The 14,644-nt window shown below is 40.3% G+C and overlaps 1 protein-coding gene across 1 annotated transcript; it reads right to left on the reverse strand.

The window, feature by feature from the left end:
- Window positions 1-85: 85 nt before the first annotated feature.
- Window positions 86-13,581, reverse strand: LOC139939714 (IgGFc-binding protein-like). Its single transcript, XM_071935801.1, has 5 exons — window positions 13,063-13,581; window positions 8,190-9,479; window positions 3,295-3,549; window positions 2,569-2,665; window positions 86-1,841 (listed from the first exon to the last, which is right to left on the reverse strand). The coding sequence occupies exons 1-5, from the start codon at window positions 13,178-13,180 to the stop codon at window positions 1,823-1,825; spliced, it is 1,779 nt and encodes a 592-aa protein (XP_071791902.1). The 5' UTR covers window positions 13,181-13,581; the 3' UTR covers window positions 86-1,822.
- Window positions 13,582-14,644: the final 1,063 nt, after the last annotated feature.

Below are 14,644 nucleotides of genomic sequence, written 5' to 3' on the forward strand. Positions count from 1 at the left end.
AATATCGCCAGAAGAAGAATAATAAACTGCACATAGAAACATGATTAGTTCAATAACAGTGCAAAACTTTATTTACACGATTGAAGCAGAATGGCGCTAAAAATTGGCCTTGAGTGCAAGATTGGTGTTCACTGTTCTTATTAACCCAAACCCTGGACATTCGGTCCCCCAGCGAACTGTGTACAAACTTCTTCTGATAGCATCTTTTGAATCACCCTTCCTCCCCAGCTCATGTCAGTTTTCCATGGAGGGCCGAATATCCGGCGGACAAATTCACACTGGGGCACCGGAAAATGATGGTGTCCGTTCTTCAGTGAATATTCTCGAGATTATCCCGTCCATGATTTTCCACACTCTAGGCCTACTTTCCATGCTGCAAGTTAGTTATATTTGCTCAAAAATTGAAATACATTTTTCTTTGAAAATCAAAGTTTTCATTCTTTTTTAATTCATTCACACAGATTATTATACATTAATATTTTAGTTTGATAGATCTCACCATGCTGATTAATTCTATATACTGTTTTAGTTAAACAAGTAATTTATTACAGTCATTTATTTTCTACTAACTTATTAGACGCTTAGTAAAATTATTGGTAAAATAATATATAATACAAAATTTATCATTATTAGCGCCAATGTGGTAGACTTGTGGACTAGTCGTTAAATTTCTTTAGCAGTGATAGAAACGGCTCTTTTGCAACTTTCTTTGTGAGACTGCTACGAGAGTGCTGCCCTGCATCACTAACATAGGGAAGTCTCGCGCGTGTGGCGCGATAGATGGGAGAGAGCCGTTTCGCTATCACAACACCTTGGTAAAAATGTCCAAGACTCAGAAGTTCTCACTTGGTATTATGCATTAAGAACCTGTGCCAATTTGGACTCAATAAACGATCAAAGATGCAAGAAAGTAATGCACACAAAAAAATCGTTGCTCAAAACAAACGTGTGTGTGTGTGTTTCAGATGCCTGAAAAAGACTTCATGTCTGCTATGTTGTCTTTTATTAGTGAGTGAGATTATTATCACCTCTTTCTCAAAAACTACGTTACTTTAGAGGGAGCCGTTTCTCAAAATGTGTTATACTATCAACAGCTCTCTGTGCAACAAGTCTGTATGTTGCCGACTTGAAATTTTATTTTCTTACTAAAAATTACCCTTTTTCAGGAATGGTAAACATTTAAAAAAATTACTCGATTAAACTTTTTAAAGACACTGGACACTGTTGGTAATTGTCAAAGACCAGTATTCTCACTTGGCGTATATCTCAACATGTACATAAAAATAACTAACATGTGAAAATTTGAGCTCAATTGGTCGTCGAAGTTGCGAGATAATAATGAAAGAAAAACACACTTGTCACATAAAATTGTGTGCTTTTAGATGGTTGACTTCGAGACCTCAAATTTGTGGAGAATTACTTCTTTCGCAAAAACTACTCCACTTCAAGGGGAGCCGTTTCTCGCAACGTTTTATATTTTCAACCTCTCCCCATTACTCGTCACCAAGTACAGTTTTATGATAATAATTATTTTGAGTAATTACCAATAGTGTCCACTGCCTTTACGGCACACATCCATTTTAGTCGTGAGTTCTCATCCTGTTATATCCACACCAAGAGCACGTTGCGTGCCAGTTCGTTTTTCTGTACGATGGAATTGCCATCCTCAAATAATTTCCTGATTCTTTTCTAAGGATTCCCTCCCACCCATTGGGATGAGAAGCACATATGAAAGTGTCAATTTTGATGAACAGAAACAAAATTGCCATCGGATGAGGGGGTGGGGTGGGGTTCGTTTGAAGTGCGGTGAGGTCGTCAAATTTCAGTACTTCTCTTTTTTACTGCAAAACAAATGAAACACAACAGAAATGTCAATGAAAAAATTTGTCCCTCTTCACGTTTAAGTTATCTTCAACATTTACACCGATTCAATAGTCATAGTCTTTCTGACTAACTTTTCACTTGTCTTGGTAACAAGTTATTTGAAAGATATTTTCCTGTGTCGGTCTGTGTCTTCTTTATTTTGTGTACACCAACTTTTCATGATACTTAAACTCCCTCCCTTGTTAACTGCAATCACCCGTCATTGTGGCACAGAGACACAACTTTAAAACGAAAATGGGACCCAAATAAAAGATATGCGGAAGCGTTACAAGCGGATGTTCATTACAGATTCTTTGTCTGAATTTTTCAGATTTGACCCGAAAAAATAGATTAAAATTTAAACTCTTAAATTTTTAAATTATTCTTCCTCTCTATAGTGCAGCCTTCAAATTGAAGAAAGTCACACTGCCAGACACACAGGGGCTGACCCCTTCTTTTTGCGATAAGTGTGTCCTGGGGTCTTTTACGTGCGTTGATAACTTGTCATATCAACACACGGGACCAATAGCTTTACGTCCCATCCGAAGGACGAAGCAGTGGTTAAGTGTATTGCTTGAGGACACGTGTCACACGGTCAGAGGTTGAGAGCTCGGTGGCGGTGCTCTTTAACCGCTCGGCCACAACACCTGCATTAAAGAGGAGTTATCTTTTTTTAATTGAAACAAAAACAAAGGAGTAACTTACGAGTATTGAACTGTTAACATGATGATGAGCATGATAAGGAAGACAACGGTTGCTGGTGCAACAGCTCCTAAGATCAACAGTCCAGTAGAGAAACATCCTACAAAAAAACAACAGTACAAAGGAACACAAATGGTTTATTTTTTAATGCTTTTGTTGTTGCTGATGTTGCTGTTGTTATTGTTGTGGTTGTCGTTGTCGCTGTCAATGTCGATGTCAATATTGATGTCGTTGTCGTTATCGTTGTTGTAGTTGTTGTTGTTGTTGTTGTCGTTGTCGATGTCAATGTCGATGTCAATATTGATGTCGTTGTCGTTATCGTTGTTGTAGTTGTTGTTGTTGTCATTGTCGATGTCAATGTCGATGTCAATATTGATGTCATTGTCGTTATCGTTGTTGTAGTTGTTGTTGTTGTCGTTGTTGTTGCCATTGTCGTTGTCGTTGTTGTTGCTGCTGCATCTGCACTGCTGCTGCCGTTGTTGTTGTTGTTATTTATGTTGTTGTTGTCGTTGGCATTGCCGTTGGCATTGTCGTTGGCATTGTCGTTGTCTTTGTCGTTGTCGTTGTTGTTGCTGCTGCTGTTGTTGCTGCTGCATGCATGCTGTCGTCGTTGTCACCGCCGTCATCATTGTCGCGTATAGTTCAATTCTTTAAGAACCATTAATTGGGATAAGGTCTTTTTAAAGCTACTTTGAAAGGGGATTAGTATAGGTTAAAATAGTAGTTTACCATCATCGGGTTCCTGTGGTGGAGGTATCGGATCGAGAGGTATCTGAGCTTCGGGCCAGTTGGGATTCGGGATAAACGGAAAAGCTGGATTTCCGGCCGGGATTTTACCCCCCGGTCCCCTGTTAGGGTCAGGTGTTGTTTGGCCATAGCCCGTGTTGCCGTCGGCACCAGGTATCGGAGGCTCACCCTTGCCCGGTATGCGGTTAGGAGTATTTCCAGCGTTGGTGTCGAAACAGTCGTATTCAATCACCTGTTCTAATTAGGGTAAGAGCAAACAAAACCGAAGTTAATACAAAAAATGCTTCAATTTTTAAGCCACATTCCCCTCACATTGCCCCTTTAGAAGGTTCCTTAATTGAACTGTAACATGCTGCCACAGGACTTGTCTGGTTTCCTGAATGAAACAAGCAGTAATGAATATTGGTCCCCATCTTATCAAACAGAGACCCGACCCCCCCCCCCCCCCCTTCCAGCCTCTATGCTATTTCGGTCATAAAGAAAAACAGCGCTTCACCGTGCAAAAATTGCTCGTATAATAATTATGCTATTATATTATTAAAAACTTACTTGACAAAGAGCAATAGAGAGCTGTTGATAGTATAAAACATTGTGAGAAACGGCTCTCATAGTATAAAACATTGTGAGAAACGGCTCCCCTGAAATAGTCCAAATTTAGTTTTTTTAGAAAGAGGTAATTTCTCACTCAATTATATTAAAATACTTCAGGCCTGAAGCCTTTCATTAGACATCTGAAAGCATCTGAATGTTTGTGCACAAAGTGTGTTATTTCTTTCATGCAACTTCTGAACAATTGAGTCCAAGTTCTTGAGTCCAGATGTTATTGTATGCATATGTTGGGATACAGCAAGTGACAAACTTAGGACTAGTCCTAGGAGATACACAAATTGCATGGATAGTCCTAAGTTAGGTCGAGTAACTGGTCTTAACTCGAGATAAGACTAGTCCTAACTCTTTGTGAAATCCACCCCTGGTATTTGTCAATTACCAAGGGGTGTATGTACCTTTAAGTCCCAATTTAAACAAACAAGTATTCCAGGACCGAAATTATGATGTATCCCTGCATGATGGCCAAAAAGTGACTTTGAGACGAAGATAATTATGAGACAACGAGTCAGCCTATTTCCATTGATCTTCCAATGTCCATAACTCCTTCAACCGACAGCTCCTAATTATCTGTGGTTTGGAAATGGTGACTCACTTAAATAAAAAAAAAATCAGCAATGAAAATTATGTTTTGTAAGTTAATTTTTTACTCACATAACCGTCATCAAGTCCTACAAAAGTATTGTTAAATGTTTTCAAATTCAATATATCAAAAAGCAATTATGAGCAAAAACTGCACCACAAGGTTTTCATTTAAAATAGAGATAAAAAAAACCTTCAGTCTTGTATGAAGTATTTTATTATTGAGTGAGACATTACCTCTTTCTCGAAAACTACGTCACTTCAGAGGGAACCGTTTCTCAAAATGTTTTATACTATCAACAGCTCTCCATTGCTCGTTGCCAAGTAATGGCAACAATTATTTTGAGTAATTATCAATGGTGTCCAGAGCCTAATAATGACATGTCCACAAGTTTGTATGTTGTCGACTTGAAACTTTGTTGTCTTACTTTTTAGCAAAAAAATTCACCACAAAGTTTTCATTTCAAACGGAGATGCGTTTTTTAGAGACCGCCGAAATTCAGGAGTGGTTATTTCAAACTTGTGTATCAAAACTATGCCCTTGGAGTAAAACATGATGTTGTTTCTATATGTCTTTTAAAAGTATCTAACGAAGCTGTCCCAAAAAACTGTTTTATCTGACAAAACAAGCTTTTGTTTCATTTCCTTAGTTACACTACTTCACTCAGGGAAATGTCCGAAATGAGATGGCAGTCAGATTTGTCGAGAAGTTTTTCCCTTTCTTAATTTCTTAAGTATCCATGAAGTTGTCTTAAGAAACTTTCTTTATCTCTGAACAAGCTAGCTGTTTCATTTCCTTAGTTACACTACTTCACTCGGGGAAATGTCCGAAATTAGATGGCAGTCAGATTTGTCGAGAAGTTTTTCCTTTTTCTTAATTTCTTAAGTATCCATGAAACTGTCCTAAGAAACTATTTTTAGTTCTCAACACGCTTAACCTTTTCATTTTCGTATATTATATATAGCCACACTATCTCACTCAGGAAATGCCCCAAGTTTTATCAACGGCAGTCAGGTTGGCTCAGCGGTTTCGGTCCCCACATTTTACCTCTAGCTCTGTGGACCCTGGTTCGACACCCAGACCGGAACCTTTGTGGATTTGGGGTTTTAATCCCTAGCGACTGCGTGGGTATTCTCTACGGGTTTTCCTCCCACGTCATAAACTGAAATATCTCCATAGACCCTTATGACGGCTTCGGCTTTGGATTCGGCTCAGGCTAGCTTGGCCCCGCGGTTTGCTTTGACAATGTGCCTGTTTTGCGTACGCGCTCAGGGCTTCAGACGAGAGGTCAGAGCCTGAAGCCGATACAAAGCCGAAGCCGTGGTTTCGAAAAGAGCCACGTCTTCCTACAAAATATTTGTTTGATGTTTCCATTGGGATGCTTTGAAGGCTATACAATTCAGATTAAGATTCATGACAGAGTCAACCGCCAAACCATTCCAGGTAGAGCGGCCATTACTGTGGTGCAATCACTAATATAGTTATAAATAAACCACAAGGGAAACTGACTATAGGTATAATTTAGTTATACGCAAATAATAATATAACCGAGATATAGAGTATAAATAGCATATTATAGCGGTTCAACTTGGAAAGATATAACCAACTTGCATTTTGATCCCTTAACCCTGCATCCACGTGGCAACGAACGATACGTCATAATCTAATTAATTGAATTATTTCCAAGGGTCTTTTTGGTATTAGGCGCTTCCTATGAGCTGGCAAATAAACAAATAAGTGCATGTATATTCTTATATCAATCACTGACAACCAACCAATCTTTAGTTCAATATCAAACTATTTATAGACTGTGTATGCGTGCGTTAGCGTCTGCGAGTATAGAGGTTAATGAAAAGGGTAAAACAATTTGGGGTCTTCGTGAACATAGCCGAAAACATTTCTGTAAATTTTCACTATAATAATTGATGCATAAATCGTGACGTTTTTGAAGAAAATGGGGCTATATTAACGCATTTTGGCACAAGTCGTGAAAAATATTGACGTCAACATCTATGTTCGCTGTCTTTTCGAGCCATAGATATTATACAGAATACCGGCTTTTGGCTACTCCTTACAATAAGCTTTCAGTCGGAACAACCGGAAGGTCCAGATTTGTTGAGAGTTTTTTTTCTTTTCTTAAAAGGGCCCGATCTTGGCAGGGTTTATTTGAAGTTTCTTTAGCTGTCTAAAAAAAAAATAATAATATATTGGGTGGGCGTCTTCGTCTGGTCGTTTTCACAAAGAGTTAGGACTAGTCCTAACTTAGGACTAGTCTTATAGGAGGTATTACACAACTAAGCCAGTCCTAAGTTAGGACTAGTCCTAAGTTAGGACTAGTCTTATAGGAGGTATTACAAAACTAAGGCTAGTCCTAAGTTAGGACTAGTCTTATAGGAGGTATTACAAAACTAAGGCTAGTCCTAAGTTAGGACGGGTAACTCGTCCTAAATCGAGATAAGATACAGTCTTAACTTATTGTGAAATCTATCCAGTGTTGTGTGAGATCTATCCAGTGTTGAGTTCATCTTGTCATCTTGACCTGACTCATACTAACAGTGTTATATCTGCATTTTGGTTTATGGAACTTGTCAATTAGCATAATCACAGTTTCTTACGAAGGCCACAATAACAGTGGACTGGTCAATGGGTCAACGATGACTACAATATCCGGTTTGGTGGAAAGTCATCGTACGTGTGGTTGCGAGGATCGTATAAACAAAACTTAAAGACACTGGACACTATTGGTAATTGTCAAAGACCAGTCTTCTCACTTGGTGTATCTCAACATATGCATTAAATAACAAACCTGTGAAAATTTGAGCTCGATTGGTGATCGGAGTTGCGAGATAACTATGAAAGAAAAAACACCCTTGTCACACGAAGTTGTGTGCTTTCAGATGCTTGATTTCGAGACCTCAAATTCTAAACTCGAGGTCTCGAAATTAAATTCGTGGAAAATTACTTCTTTCTCGAAAACTACGTCACTTCAGAGGGAGCCGTTTCTCCAAATGTTTTATACTATCAACCTCTCCCCATTACTCTTTACCAAGTGAGGTTTTATGCCGATTATTTTTTTGAGTAATTACCAATAGTGTCCACTGCCTTTAATAGCAAAAAGTCATGGACTTCGTCAGTTCCAGGCAACTTCCGGTTTGAACTGGAAGTCAATGTCAAATAAGGTCACACTCTGTGTATGGGTTTGGTAAGTTTTTGTTAAAGACATCCTGATGGTCTATAGATTGTAAAAACACAAAATATAAAAGGGTGTATAACTTAAGTAAATAACTTCATTGATCGTTACAGGCACTGGGCATCTTCGGTAATTTTCAAAGACCTGTATTATAACTTGGTGTATCACAAAATAACAAATCTATATGATTTGTTTTACTCATTTCGTCATCAAAGTTGCAAGTATATAAAGGGAATGATAAAAGAAAGAAAAACACTGTTGTGACACAAATTAACTTAAGTGTTTTAAGATGAATAATAAAAGGCTTCAGGCATGAAGTATTTTGAGTGGGAAATTACCTCTCTCTAAAAAACTATGTTACTTTAGAGGGAGCCGTTTCTCACAATGTGGGGGTGACCATCAACGGCTTTCCATTGCTCGAACCAAGTCAGATTTTATGCTAACAATTACTTTGTGTGAACACCAATAGTGTTCAGTGCATTTAAAGAAGATACATACCTGTTCCCCGGTTCACGCTAGTGCAAAGCTGTCGGATCAACCGATATCCCACCGGCATTGCGTACGACGTCCCGAATCCAAAGCCGTACACAATCGCCCCGAATCTGGTGAACAATGACGGGTTCGCAATCGTGTTGGCTCCAAGGTTGATCTCAAATGAGCGATCTGCACCATAGGAGGCTAACCTACCGTAGGATGGTATACTGTTCCTCCGGTTGTCAAGAACGGGGACATTGTTGAGGCTGACTGCAAAGAGAGCCTCCGAGGAGACCGACACGGCAACGAAGCTCCGAAGAGGCTCTCTACGCAAAATGAGAGATGTCTCGTTAAACGTCCCAAATGTCACAGTCCCCATGATGTATTGTTCCACAGGTGGGATGAGAACCATGGCCGGATCTCCCATGAAGTCACTCTCGAACCCTTTGGCATACTGGACTACCATCACGGGCCTGCTTGCCGTCACTGCCACCGGGAAAGGGGATATCTGGTCGTACTCTCTGAACTCGCCCATCTGCATCAGCCAAGAATTGGTACCGGCTACGTGGACTTCTGTTTGCTGGCGAGCTGCGATAACGCGGAAGATGAACCCAGATGTTCGGTTGACGAAGGGGAGGAGAGTGAAGCGTTTACCCCAGGTGTGCACTGGGGGTAACATCTCTACTAGATGGTCACATCGATAGACATTCATTGGGACTAAGGTACAAGAAGCACCTGAAGACACTGATACTGGTCTGTTTGCTCGAATGTGTGTGCCCGTAAGGTCAGCCGCACTCTGGAACTGAATGGACTGGAACCTCTGGAGGTCTACAATGATGCTTTCTCCCTGCTGGTAGAGTCGAGAGCCCCATCTGATCTGCGTTACAGGCGATATCCAAAGCCGTGTAAAATCCTGTGTTGCGGACACGAGGAACTGCGACGACTCAATCGGGACCGGATCGTACGAAGCCACGATGTACTCGAGTCCCAGACCATCCGTGGGAATTGCCAGGAACCCATCATTTGTGTTGGTTATGGAGTTGATACCGTGAACGGTGATCACCTGTTCGGAAAGGATGTATACGGTGCCGTTCTGGAACCCGGTACCGACTGCCGCAGCGGTCGGAGGGATATCTACGAAGCGAGTCTGCCTCTCGTACACCTCGACGTACCTCAGGATGTTGAGGGCGGGTACGGTGATTCGCACTCTTGTGAGACCCGGTGAGTTACCGCCGATGATGATGATTAGACGCTCCGGAATTAGAAAGTTACTCATGAAGCAAAAGATGAAATCCACGCCTCTGGTGTCGGGGACTGCAAGGGAGAAAAGGAACATTTTGATGAATTAATTTTTAACCAAAAAGTAACAGGGACCAATTCCACAGAGCTGCTTAAGCAATAGAAGTAGCTAAGCACAACAAAATCATGATGCTTACCAGAATCTACCAGCCAGACTGCCAAGTCACGTGTTTATTTTGCGACTGGTATTCTGCTCATTTCTGCTTAGCATACAGTTGTTAACCAATATTTTCTGCTTAAGCAGCTCAATGAAGTTGGACCAGAAATTAATTTTTGTTTAAAAAACGTATACTTTACAAGACAACGCCTGAAAGTTTTCTTCTGCAACAAAAGTGAGATATTTCAAACATTACTCCAACCAAACAACTTTCGGGGTATCAGTAGCCCCTTTATTCAAATCAAATAAGATTGATTTCATTGCTTGTGACAAAAGTGAAATTGATTGATTGACAGATTGCTGTTCCTGAAAGAGATTTCCTGTCTAGTTTGCCTCAATATTATCTCACTTGATGCAATCGTTTACTAATAAGCCATTTGCGAGTTGAATAATGTCCGGTATAAAGGAACTAGCTTAGTCACAATGTACTGCTTAAATTTGAATTCCCCAGACTATGGAGACAGTTGCTATGTCAAACGGTTCGGGCAAGCCTTTCCATAGCAACCTCCAGATGAGCAAACCTACCATTGTGCCACACACATCAATACTCCAAATTGTTTATGGATGGGTGTTCACCGTCTCTGCCGTAACTACGCAAAGGCAATTTCCCCTGATCATGTGACATAGAAGCTGTCTCGGTGGTCTGAGGAATTCAAACTTCAATTGGTAACTTGTGATCTAGCATGTCATTAAACCAGACAAGGTTCAAATCTCACCCGCAAATGGCTTATTCATGCCCCTATAATATCCGCCCCTGGGAAAACAGACATCCAACAATATGAAAGATAAGTTTGGCGGTATCCGTTTGGTAGCCAGGCTACGATGGACTACTCATACCTCATCTCACAATGTAGTCCCAAGTCCCAAATCCCGCGCCATCGCCAGAAAACGATTGTTTTGTGATGTTCTGCATTCCCCCAACCTGTTTAGCAAGTCTCGGGAACACATTTTGACAGTGAGGGCGCACTGATAAAATAAACGGCTTGTTTGCTAGTTGGCGCGATATCTTTAGGGACCTTTCACACGAGAACGGGACTTGAGTCAAGTCTACGCATGATGACGCAGTGCCAACCCAGCCCCAAGCTGCAAAGCTGCTGCCGCCAATTCGGACACGGCACTTTAACTGTTTGCATTATGTTACAGCCATTTTGTTTCTATCCGTTGCTCTCTGTCATGTGCGCATTATCAGAGCAATGTAAACAATGGAAATGTTTACTTTTTTCTAACAGCTAAAACTGTTATAACTTAAAAGTCTGCTGCCACATAGCGTTCCGAAGTTTCCAATTGGCGGCCACCGGGTGGTACGACCATACACTGTTGCTTTAGATTTTAAGACTTTTTTATTTATTTATGGTAAAGCCATTTTTGTTTCTACACAAAACTAAATTTTAAAGAGTATTCTTGAACGATTTTGTAAATAGTCTTAAAAATCACATTTGATTTGGAGGCGTTAACATCATGTGTGTACCTACTTCTTTTGAGAACTTGCTTGCATAATAATATTCTACTAAAACCCCGGATTTTTCGGGGAGACTTCAAGTTCTGAAAAGAACTGTCCTGCTTTTAAACACCTGGGCGGAAGGAAGAAAATCGACAGGTGGATCGTGTGGACTTCTCATTGGTCTCGACGTTTCAACTAGCTTGCTCTAGTCATCGCCAGGGTCTTAGAAGTGTTTACAAAACCACGACGGATATTACTTGACCTGAACACTCTATGACTAAAATTTGAAAACACAGAGGGTTTAAAATGCCATGCAAGTCCGATGCGTGTTCACATAGGGGTTGTTGTGACTCATTGCCTTCGTGCCTAGGCAAGGGACAAAATAGGTCAATTTAAGACGAAATATCTATCGTTCACGTCTTAGTCAGGAAGTCTCAGAAAATGAACACCCCTTTTGAGCTATAAATATTCATAAACCTTAAAGGTGCAGTGCAACATTGCCTTATTTCAGACATAAGTCCTTTTCGAAACTATACGGCTTCGGCTCTAGATATTCGTCTCAGGCTATAGGTTGGCCCCGTGGTTGTTTTGACAATTGTGCGTGCTTTGCGTAACGTACTCAGGGCTTCAGACGATATAGCGGACTCTGAAGCAGAACCCAAAGCCGAAGCCGTGGATTCGTAAAGGGCCATGAGAATCGTAAAGAGATTTCAACAGTACCATCCCAGGGTGTTTATATTTTTTATTTGGGAAGGGGACAGGAAACGGCAGAGACGCAATTGGGGTGTGGCTTTTAGGTGTATCAATAGCATATTATAAGCATTTTTCTCCAATAATTTATTGCGGGGGTTGGGTTGGGTTCCCAGACAGTCGCGCCACTTAAAGGCACTGGACACTGGTAATTACTCAAAATAATGGTTAGCATACAAATTAACTTGAAAACGAGTAATGAAGAGCTGTTGATAGTATAAAACACTGTGTGGGACCTTACCTGATAAAGAGGCAATTTGTTACTAAAATAGTAAAAGACTTCAGCTGAAGGCCTGATACAACAAGTGTTTTTTCTTATTTCATTATTCCCTTGCAAATTCGGTGACCACTTGAGCCTAAATTTTTGCAGGCTTGTTATCTTTGAATTTAATGCATATTATGTTGAGATATACCAAGTGAGAAAATACTGGTCTCTGACAATTATTACTTAAAGTGTCCAGTGCCTTTAAAAACACACGTGGTTCTCATGAATCGATGGATCATAGTCACACGCTTTCCGACTTGATCCCAAGTGGGAAACGCTTTTAGCGCGGCTGCTTTTTTGCCATTACCAAAAATCATTTTGGATATGAATACGTATGTTGCCTTTGAACTTTTTCAATCAAAGCACTACAAACAAAACATAGGATTTGAACTGCCTCTTAGTCTTACCGGACAATCTGTAAGACACTGCTCTAGAAATGCAAGGGCCGTGCGTTCGAATCCCACTCGAGTAAGATGCCTGTGACTTTATTTCACATGACATGGGGGGGAAGTACCGAGTATGCAATGCTAACACACATCGTTGTAAGGGTTTAAAAAATCCTAAATTAATACATAAAACGTATCAAAGTTTGAGTTTGATATTGTCAACAACCCACATATTAAAACTGTTTAACTTTGGTTTTGGTTGATTGTTCTTGTAAAAATTCATGGAAGAAATCAATGTCCTATAGCCAATCTCAATGGTAAACTCTCAAAGGAACATAACGGGTAAGGAAAAAAATTCATCTAAGATCTCAGATTTACATAAAACTTACACGGTCTGATGATGATAGTAGAAAATATTTCTTGAAGTTATTTTGTCTAAAGTTGTTTTCGGGGTCATAACCCTATCCTTTATAACTGTTTACACCTATATGATGTTGTATTCTACATCTTGAAACACTTAAGCCAAAGTTTACAAGCAAATTACTGTATTTTCGGTGACAATGATAATAAAGTATTTAATAGCACAATATGAAACTTACTTGGTCTCAGGATACCGGGAAGTTGATTAGGCGGCAGTCTCCTTCGTTGAGCATTCACAGTAACGAATGCAGCAGAGGCTACGACAGCCAAGAACAACAATACCGTGCTGATCTTCATCTTGGACCGAAAATTCAACACAAATGGCGCGAGACAAAAATATCAAAGAAGAACCACACGCAGGTCGTGTAACTTTAATTTACTTACAAAATGTTCTCCCTTGTCACATTATTGCAGATTGTTGGCATGTGACGCAAAAATACAAGTAACCAGATGAAAAATGGCGTCCTACCCAAATAGGGAGTGTTTTTATACTTTACACATAATGTCCTGTTGGAGTCAGCAGGTTCATTCTAGCTAGGGAAAAACTGAGTTGATCTGAAGTCACAGCTGTGTGTCGATCCGCGCCCACAGTCGAGAAACTCAGAAAATGTCGACAAAAAGTTTACTACACAACGGGCGTTGATAATCAGTATTGGTTCGATCGCTTTACTTACTGAGTGTGGTAAGGTATGGGCAGGACAAATTCATCAGAGTTTTCATCGTCTGGCAGTGTTAAGGTTGACTCAGACCGACGTGACGTGTAATCCCCCACACTTCATTTCCTCTTCTTTGGCTCACGAATTTATGGCCAGCCAATCATAGTCCCCCCTCCTCAACAGTCACTACCCAGACTTGTTTCCCTTGCTTTGATATTGTTTCGGATGTTCGTGCTGTGGAACATAATCATACACGCCTATAATGGGTAGCCCTATGATAGTTGGCAAGGCTTCTTCAACAAAGTTATGGGCAATGCGGTTTATTGTGTGTAGTTATTTTGTCTCGCCACTTCCAAATATCTGGCGCAAGTGGCGATTCTTTAAAGGTACTGGACACCATTGGTAATTTTCAAAGACCAGTATTCGCACTTGGTGTATCCCACGCATAAAATAACAAGTAATTTTATTGGTCATCGAAGTTGTAAGAGAATTGTAATACAAAAAGATACCCTTATTGTTGCACAACTTTGTTCAGATGCATAATAAAAGGCTTCAGCTGAGACTCAATATTAAAAGACTTCAGGCATGAAGCCTTTTATCATCAGTTGAGGGCACACAAATTTGTGCAGCAAAGATGTGTTTTTCTTTTGCAACTTCGATGACCCATGAATCCAAATTCACAGATTTGTATTTGTATGCATAATGTTGAGAATGGTAAGATACCATCAGATCTAAACCAATAATGCCGCATTGTTTCATATATCGGTAGTTTGACATTTCTCACATCAAGGTGGCAACACGTTTCCATATAAGATGCACGGCAAGACCGCCATAATTAATGTCATTTCCTGAATAAGGCCGTGTCCGAAACGGCAACTTCGGCTACAGCTACGGCTAGATCGCGCGCGTCTGCCTATTCTTCAACACTGGTAGACGCGCTGATCTAGACGTAGCTGTAGCCGAAGTCGTCGTTTCGGACACGGCCTTAATTTACTCCTAAGGACGAGAACAATACAAACGAGTAGTTCAAATTATTGACAATCAATTAGTCCTCGAAGATCATGATCTGTAAGTTAATAGCCTTTTCCTTTGTATTGTTTTCCCC

Source organism: Asterias amurensis, chromosome 7 (assembly GCF_032118995.1).
Source record: "Asterias amurensis chromosome 7, ASM3211899v1".
NCBI classification, from domain to species: Eukaryota; Metazoa; Echinodermata; class Asteroidea; order Forcipulatida; family Asteriidae; genus Asterias; species Asterias amurensis.